Raw genomic sequence first — 9,930 nt, 5'->3', positions numbered from 1 at the left:
AGTAGATAATGTGCGATAACGTAGCACTAGCTAAAATATTCTAGCTACTGGTTTCAACATGCTAATAATAATGTGCCACTGACGTGTCAAACCATAGAAACAATGTATAAACATACTAGTGACAAATCTGACTACTTGATAAAAGTGTACAGGATAATGTTATTTTAGCAATTAAAACATACCAACAGTGTGCTTACATGTGTTAGTATCTCACTAAGACATGTTAATCAATACGCTGTTTATTAACCCTTGTGCACGGTTCAAGTTTACTACCCTTTTGTTATGATCAGGATGAAAACATCCACTGAATTAAACTGCTGTTAAAAAATGCATCAGATTAATAATTTTTTTTGCATAAATCTGTTAGTCAACCTCAGTCTTGATCAAAACTACTAAATGTTTTTTTTTTTTTAAACTGTATTTTACTCTTTAATTGCCAAATTTATAAATGATGTCACTGATTTGGTGAAAAAAATATGTATTTTTAAGGTAAAAAGTAATTGTGGACTGTTTTTTTAAAACAAAAATTTTAAATCACAGTCTTGAACATGTGAAAGATCAGTACCAACATTGGCTTTGACACATTGTTAGATTAATTTACTTACTTTTTGGCGACTGTTTTTGCTACATTGACTTCCAATATAACCCCATTTGATGGTGCATAAATACACACACAGTCTTTGTTTTTATTTACTCGTAGTTCTGAGAGCTGAGATGCATATTTTGATTTTATCAGACACTCAGTCAAGGCAAGTGCGCAAAGTTCACTCTCACAGACACACAATTTAATCTGCTGTTATATTCCATATAAAAGCCAGAAACTAGGCTTTTTTTTGCACAGGCCTATCTAAAGGGTTAATGGTGCAAACTAATGATCAATTGTAAAAATTACAAATTCGTCCCCTTCCCAACAGGGAAAAGCACAAATCAAAAAATGCATGATTATATGGTGTCATGGCTTCGCAATAAAAAAATAGTGGTTATAATGCAAGTCAGAGTAAAAACAGTCACCAACAGAAAATTAGGGGGGGGGGGGGGGGGAATCAAAAACAATGCATCAAAGGGAATGTTGTTTCACATTCAAGAGTTTGATCAAATGTAATAGAAAATCCAGTCCACAACTACTTTCTATAAAGAAAATCCATCATTTTGTGTTTGTTAACCAAATCAGTAACTAAAGAGTTAAAATCCTGCAATTTTCTAAGAAATGTAGTATTTTTGATCAAGATTGAAGCTGAATAACAGATTTATCGGATGCATTTTTACAGCAGTTTAGTTTAGTGGTATTTTTATCCCGAACATAACAAAAGGGTAGGAAACCTTGTCATAGTGCACCATTGAGTTTAAAATAAGTGTCAAAAATATAATGTCACCAAAAATCATTCAGCTAGCTGAAACAGAAAAAGTTATGGCCAAATTAAGACTCAAAAATCACCCCAGAGAGGCTGAAAACATGCAACAGCACATATGGGTAATACATGTAAACAAGCCACCAACTGGATGAACTAGCTGCATAATGCATGTATCTGACCTAGGAGAAATACAAACTATAGTAAGATCAAAGTATTTACATTTCATTTTTAAATGATGAAATCAAACTTGGGAAAAAACAGCTTTCAGATTTAGAACTTTCAGATAAGATTTAGAACTTTCAGGTTTAAAATAAAATAAAAAAAACTAAAACTACACAAGAAAAAGTGACACAAATAAAATCAAAACCCTGTAACATTTCTATGACACTATTCAAAGAGCTTCAAAGTGAAACTGAAATGAGGAAATTGTGTTTATTGTTTTCATTTTTTGGTACAAAGAGGCTTACTTTCATGATGTTAATAACAAAGCTTGATTATACATAATCTGAAATGACAGCAATGCTACAGTGTTGATAAATATCAGATTACAAATCAGTCATTTGAATTTTTCATATATATTATTAGTTATATTTTGTTCTCCTCTTTTGCAGGTCCCAAAGTGCAGTTCCTTCATGTCATGAAGATGCGATATTCAAAGTGTGGTTCATTCACCTTCTCCTCATCCCGAGGTCACCAACAAACTCTCCTCATTGAATTGCAAATTCCACTCACAATACTTGAACGCGTCCCTCATAAATATTAACATTACTCATTTCACAGGTCGAGCACAATTAAAAAAAGAGAACATGTAGGCATACTTTACTTGCATAAACGCCATTAGCTTCAAAGTACCACAAATGCATTTTCCCAAGCACTTTCCATCTTTTCATGCGCTTAGAACAAAATCAATATGTGGCCTTCGTCGTCCATCATACTAGAACCTTAATAAGATAATCCCATGAGTTTAATCCTTGGACACTCATCGAGGAGCACTTCAAGAAAATGAAGTCTTGGTGACAGAAGCCTACATAAGAGGATCAGGTCAGGCAACCGACACTATCGATTCCAGCCGTTGCGGTTATCTAAAGTGCTGTGCAAAAACTGTCCAGCGATATTTACAACTCCATGTCCAAGCACTTGTTTGTTTAGAATGTGCAGCCATAGGTCACACAGCCAAAGGAACTGGAAAGTGCTACCACTTCTAGGATTTGTAGCCTTTGTTTATAATGTCCAGTCCTAAGAGCTTGATAGTTCAGTTTTTGTCATTTCTGTCTGACTGCTTCTGGATCAGTTTGCAATACCCTGTGGAGGCTCAGGTATCAGAGAAGCAAAAAAGGCTTTAAAAAACACCCAGGCAGTCCATAGGATGGGTGCTCTGACTTGGGGAACAGGCACTGCTGTCATCGCGGGGTCAACAACACCAACATCCTCCACTTCAGCAGGTGGCGCCACCTTTAAAAAAGGATGTAAGAATTAAGATAAACCACACACATTTACACTGACTTCTGCTATGACGAGCGTCAGTTGAAGAATCAATAGAATGATGAAGATGATGCAGTCAGTGCAAGAACTTAAAAACACTGCAAATAAAAATACTTTTTCCTTGTTTTCTTATTGAGGCATGCTCAGAGCAAAATCCCCGCTCATGTTAACTGTGAGGTATCATTTCAGAATGTGGGTCAATGAATTCATCACTGAGGGATGACACTAAACTCCAGGTTAGTTTTCTTGTGCAACTGTGTCTTTACTTTTCCTTTCCTTTGTAATATTTTTCCTCAGGCCAACTTAAATCCTCTCCAACTTAAATAGTTTGCAAATCATTTGCTACCAGTTTTCTTATGCTCACAAACATACATGACGCAACTGTTTATGGTTTTTGTAACCTATAAAGCCACTTAATTGTAAATACTTTCATATAAATATTTTTATTTCTTATTTGTACAGTTAAAAAAAAAAAGAAAGTCAACAATGCACATATTGCACAAACCTTATCTATCTATCTATCTATCTATCTATCTATCTATCTATCTATCTATCTATCTATCTATCTTCCACTTATTTAATCCACTTATTTAAATGTCATTCTGTGTTCTTGTGTTGATATGTATGTACCCAGAATACCTTGTTTTACGCACACATGGTGAATAAAACTCATATTTATTGTCATTCAGTATGACAACTGAGATCCAACACTTTGACATGAAGTTGACCATTTTTATGCAGTCTAACAAGCTACAATCTTTTAAGATTATAAAAAATATATATATATAAATATATATATTTATTATCATCTATACAACGATGACCGTTTTCTTACATTTGATTGTTTAATTTCTTCACTTGAATACTGTTACACTTTCCAAAAAACTATAAAAATCACTGTTTATTTGGCTTGTAATTTATTATAAGTTATGTAGATCCACCACATAGAAAAAAACTTGATCATTCCTGTCAATCTAAATCCCTGTAATCTTTCTAAAGTTATCTAATGAAACTATATTCATATTGCAAAATATAAATCACAGAACAATATACATGCATACATACATACACACACATAGATACCACACACCAAAGATGGACAATATTGGTAAAATCTGACATTGTGATATTTTGTTTTCTGCAATTTATATTTAGTATATATATAATTTTATTAGGTGATTTAAATACCTCTATTTGGAAAGATTACATCAATTTAAGTCGACTGGAATGATCTTATTTTTTATTTATGCAGTGGAGCTACAAAAATTATAATAAATTAAAAGCTAAATAAACTGCTAAATGGGTTTTATGGGGAGTATTTAAGTACAGAAATCAAACAATCAAAAGTAAAATAACATGGCCATCATTGTATAAATAAAAAAATAATAAAAAAAAAATAATGTAAAAAAATGGCAAAGAGATAAATATATAAATGAATATTTTTTTTAAATAGTTTTAAAAACAAATTATTTAAAAATAATAATAATTAATAAACAAAATAATTAAATAATAATAATAAAAATAATTAAATATAAATATATCTTTTACAAATATTGTAATATAAATGCTCAGATAAATGCACATTCTGCCCTGATTTGCACAGTGTGAGCATTTTTCTGTCGTCAAGGTAAAAGAGAAACTTACGGGTTCTGGATGTTGGTCCTCATTTTGGTTCTGCTGGTTCTGATTGACCTCGGGTGCTGGCTCATTTTGAGGCCTGGCTTGAGGCCTCTGTCTGAAAGGAAACCAGCCTGCTGTGTGTCTGAAACAGAAAAAAGAGAATCATTAGAATAATGACAAAAACACATTCATGCCTTTATTTCCATTAAAATGACACCATCAAGTTTTTAAAAAAGTCAGCCCGAGCTAATTGTTTATTTTGTAGGGTGGAGTCAAGTTTCCATGTTAAGGCCATCACACACTGAACACCCTCAGATCAAGCTAATGATTTCTGGACTGCCACGCACTGGTGTTTAAACTAGTCAAACTGCCACGTTAGCAGAGATAAAGCATCAGAAGTTGATTTTTAACACTCATTTCTAACAGTTGGAGATTAGCGAAAGAAGTCTCAGAAGGCCCTCAAATGCAGGCATATGTCTTCTTTCTGATCAGAGAGAGCCTGATAATTTCTGCTCGCCTTAACTGCTCGTTGCTTTCATATTGCTCAGGAATGCGTGTGTGAGTTTGTACACCAACAAATGGCTCACTGCCTGAAGTTGCGTAACAGAGTGAAACTGTGCTTACAAATTAAAGAATCTCGCACTTGTCTTTTTTTTCACCAACGAGGACAAAACAATACTGAAACCCTCAGACCTTCAGTGGCACCACAAAACAAAACAGAGCAACCAATTCCTCAAATATCACTCCTTTTAACTAGTTATTTTTAGAGAAACAAAAGTATGAGCATAACTACTGCAATCCAGTTCCTAAACAAATGATTCCTATGAACTGATGCTTTCTGATGAATTGAAATAAAGTTAAGCCAGTGTATTTCAGTTCCTTAAATTACATTGATTGGTCTATTATTGTATTTTATAAAATTAAAAACATACAGAAAATGACTCTTGTGAACTAGTTGGTGACTCAAAACCACTTCTATTTTACTAGTACAATACTCAAAAACACTAAACACGAGTTATTGAATATTATATGAATGAATGCCGTTTTGTAAACTTACAGGTACATAATAACCAGGCTGCTCATGACCAGGATGAAGCGGCTCATGCTGGAATAGAAGTATACAATGCTTAGGAAGACACCCAATCGTGATGCTGTGTACATCCAGTCCAGCCAATCTCGGTTCATGTCCTCCTCATCTTCGACCACAGGCCCACCCTGGGCATTCATACGGAGATTTTGATTGGCTCCCTCTGGGTTGATGAAGGCAGGTCCTGGGGCATTCTGATTGGCTGGTAGGTCATTGATGGGGCCTTGATTGGGTAAAGCTGCAGGTACAGCGGCTTGATGAGGGCCAACAGGGAGCGAGGAAGCGGCAGCAGGGGTGGTCATTGGAGCAGAGGCAGCGGCTGCCATTGCAGCTTGACTGAAATAACACATTACAGCATTTAAAACAGTGTACATTCACACTTTCAATATTTTTTACTAGAGCCCAGGCTGCCTCATTACACACGAACCAAAATTGTCAAAGTTTTGACACTTTCCTTTAATAAAAAAACCCTTCTGCTGTCATTAAAAGCAGGACAGTCCAATAGAATGCGTTTTACAGTAATAGTAATTGTGCAAACAAACACTGAGTGGGGTCTTTATCTTTAAGCCTGTGCTTAGAATGCAACTCATTTTACAGTAAATGCTGTTTAACTTAATCTCTATGGAAAGTGTTGAGTTCAGCTGATATATAATGCTAAATTGAAAACGCCTTGAGGGTTTTCACCATAAAGCAAATAGCCTTCAAAAAATAAAGACATTAAAGTAGAGCCATTTAATTAAATCATATTAGTAATGAAATATTACACTTATTTAATGTTATCAGTTATCATTTGTTCCTTCTTAAATATTATTTTTGTAATAATGAAATATTGTAATATTAATTAATATATAGGGACTCTTTATTTAATACTTTTGGTCAAACAGCAAACCCTTACAAACAAGCAGAACCTAGATCATTTTAAATAAATAAATCACATTTTAAAACTGCAATATTATTTATAAGAACCCCCCTCAAAAAAGTAGACGATTAAATAATATTTTAGCTGAAATCATGGTTCTTAGTGATTCATCAGTGCCATTCTGTGAATTGTCAATGACCACAGTTTTTAATAGTCTGCTGAATCTTCAATGTCCTGAAGTAAACAAAATTTACATCAAATATTCATTTATTAGTGAACTATTCCTTTAAATCATGCAGCCCTATACTAGAGTATGTAAACATACAGGATGGTGTACTCACTACTGCATGTAGTACTGGCGAGCATACATTTGCTGCAACCACAGCAGCTGTTGTGGACTGTAAAGAGAATACGTGGGGAAGGCAGGGTGGTTCATCGCTGCTGTTACAGGCCTGCAAACAAAGAAAACATTTAATTCAATACTTCAAAACAGACTCGACTTTTTTACAGTAGTAAAAGGGATAGTTCAACCAAAAAAAGAAATGGAGTTTGAGATTCTTCTTCTATTGAACACAAAATAATAGATTTTGAAGAAGCTGAAAACCTGTAACCATTGACTTCCAGAGTATTTGTTTTCCTATTAAGAATGTCAATGTTGACAAGTTTTTAGCTTTTTACAAAATATCTTCTTTTTGTGTTCAACAGAAGAAAGAAACTCATTTTCAACATTAGTCAACATTTTAAATGGATCAAAAAAGTTTTTCGAAATTGTCCAAAGGCAAGAATGGAAATGGTTTAATAGTGGTATAAAATGGTTTTAATTTTGATCAAATGTTTTGATCCACTTGAAATGTTAACTACTGTATATTAGAGAGTAGATTTTCAATTTGTGGTGAACTATCCCATTATTAGCTATAACACTGACTCTCCATTTAATAAAAAAAATAAAAATCAAGAACTCACGCAGATGTGTTGGCACTAGTATCAGGCAATGTGGCATGACCTCGCTGCCTTAGGCCATCAGTGGAGTGCAAAGAGGTCACAGATGGTCCAGAAGACTGGCTAGGAGTTAGCGGGGAAGGCTGTGAACTCTGCTGGTGTGTCGATGTCACCGGTACGCAAGATTAGAGAGAAAAAAAAGGGATTTTTGAGCAGGAAGTCAAGAACAGGTGCAAGAGACATTGTGAAACTTCATGCTAAATTCGACAGCAGTTGGTTTACGCAAACATGCAAACACGGAACAGGAAGCAAGCAGCTGTGTGGTGATATCTCCACCCAAATTAAACAAGCACGGAGACAGAAGGCCACCACATCTCAGCTTTAACACACTGTAAGCTGATCAAATATACTGTCTTGGAGCTAAATTCAGGATGTTAAAAATATAAATATACTGAATGTTTTTACATCACTAAATAAGCCCTAGCACATGGTAAGAGTCAAATATAAATGGTAGATGGCAATAACATACTTTGGGTCTTGCTCCTAGTTGGGAAGCAGGTTGGGGTCTCACTGCACACACCAGGTGAAGAGTGGGTTTGGTATCTGAAGGAACCTGCAGGAAAAAAAAGTGTTGTTTAGTAGTTTTTTAACAAAAGAAAGTGATTTTTTTAAAGTGCCAAAGATGTTGACCAAAGAAATTATTCTTTTGTAAAAGAGAAAGCTTTTAAAGAGAGATTAAACCATGTGAAAGTCATATTGTTTTGTCTTGAGCAAATCTGTGTCATGCTTTATTGTGTATCAGGTGACAGGATTTCAAGATGTAACAACCAATGTCCTATTTTCTAATACATATCATGCATGAGAGGCTGCTAAGTGTCGCTTCTCTGAGCTGCTTTGAAATTTGACTGACTACAGCACATGGTAAGCGGATCAGGCCAAGGGTACGGAATAAGAGTATATGGTTTCACCCATTGTTTACTACATTTCAACCCTGCATTATGTTCTAGGTACAGTCTGTATGTTTATATAATAATAATAAAAATGATTAAAAAATAATATTTTTATAAAAGTAGTATATTTCCTTTGTATTGTATTACATTGTATTAAAATATAAACAATACAGAAAATAATAAGTAAATAATAGAATAAACAATTTTAAAACAAATGACAGCGTTTCAAAACAAATGTTTAAAAATGTACATTATTTATATGTATAAGCTTTTTTTAATTAAATGTATTATTAAATTGAAAGAAAATTAATTATTTGTTAAAACAAATGTTTAATAATTACTCAACTAAAATATCTTGAATTCAAATCAAATGCATTTTAATTAATCTTGTTAAAAGCAGGCAAAGGTTCAACAAAGTTTAGGTAAACACATATACATTATGTATATTAAACTACATGACATTAAATGACGTATACAGCCATGTTGTTGAAGTCATTTGTCAACCCTGAAATAACCACAAAGGAAAGTCCTTTACCTTTGAGAAAACATCTCTGATAAGCAGGTTGTCCAGAAGCAGCTTGCCTGAGTAAATGAGTCTCTGGTCTTTCTCAGCCTGTAAGAAAAGAAGTCAAAACAACAGACAGCACTTAGTACGCCATTTTATACTTGCTTTTGAGAAGTAAAACCATTTAAGAGGAAACGAATGCAGTGTATCTCTACAGAATAAAGTTATTCCACTGAATTTACTTCCGTCATGTGCAATTAAGTACAAAATAGACGAACACTGTGGTAAAATAATACTTTTATACCACATGAAAGCGGTCCAGACTTATGTGAAGAAAAATTCCTCCTGTGTTTACATAAATGGCCTATTGACAGACGGCTATTTCCAGCAGCGCTCAGCCAAGGAGGATTTGTGTTGTGTGTTGAGGAATGCCGACGACTGCTGACATGTAAACCGATATCTACACGATAAGGAAACCATTCAGACCTACCGGGTTGTTGGGATAAACCTTGGAGAGGTGACATTTGAGGTCTTTCACGGTCCAGTCCGCGCGAACTCCCTCAATCAGTTGATCTCCGTGAAACTGATTAGGCGTTTTAATGACCAGCGAGATCGTCTCTTTATCAAACACCGTTGAATTTTCCATTCTTCCTTTTTAATCAAACTATATTAAGACGCGCATGAAATATCTAAAGTAAGAACGGATGCGTATCGATTTAAACAGACACAAGGACAACACACGCTAGGCAAAGGCAGAGGTTCCTGATTCAAGAAGTTTCAGGAGGCTGCTCATAAGCCGTGAAGTATTTGCGTGTGTTGTTTCCAAACACACTGTGGCCGCCTCTGATTGGCCGAGAGGAGCTCGTGTTCAGACGTGGAGCCTGTCCTGAAGCCCCACGCACTGCGCATGCGCACTGGCAATTCGTCGGCGGAGTTTTTTTTATCACGTTGTTGTGATTGCATCAGATGACATTGTGCTGTGTGTAGTCTAACTACAGAAATGTACAGAAAGCATGGGTATTAAACGTGTGTTATAAGGTAAATTCCACGACTACCTTTCAAATGATACTGCAGGTAAATGAGTTCTACCTCTCCAGTTGAAGTTACACAAAAACAGGTCACAAATGACACCTTTT

General features: G+C 34.8%; 1 protein-coding gene across 3 annotated transcripts; it reads right to left on the bottom strand.

The window, feature by feature from the left end:
* Positions 1–1,765: 1,765 nt before the first annotated feature.
* Positions 1,766–9,567, bottom strand: herpud1 (homocysteine-inducible, endoplasmic reticulum stress-inducible, ubiquitin-like domain member 1). Of its 3 annotated transcripts, none has more exon segments than NM_001025537.1 (8): positions 1,766–2,804; positions 4,479–4,596; positions 5,512–5,877; positions 6,742–6,852; positions 7,364–7,494; positions 7,869–7,952; positions 8,825–8,902; positions 9,285–9,567. In NM_001025537.1, coding segments are annotated over 8 exon segments (1,209 nt in total). In that variant the 5' UTR covers positions 9,441–9,567; the 3' UTR covers positions 1,766–2,639.
* Positions 9,568–9,930: the final 363 nt, after the last annotated feature.

This window comes from Danio rerio, chromosome 18, assembly GCF_052040795.2.
Source record: "Danio rerio strain M-AB ecotype USA chromosome 18, GRCz13ab, whole genome shotgun sequence".
NCBI classification, from domain to species: Eukaryota; Metazoa; Chordata; class Actinopteri; order Cypriniformes; family Danionidae; genus Danio; species Danio rerio.
Note: the sequence above shows the minus strand (reverse complement) of the source record. Positions and strands in the feature narration are given on the sequence as shown.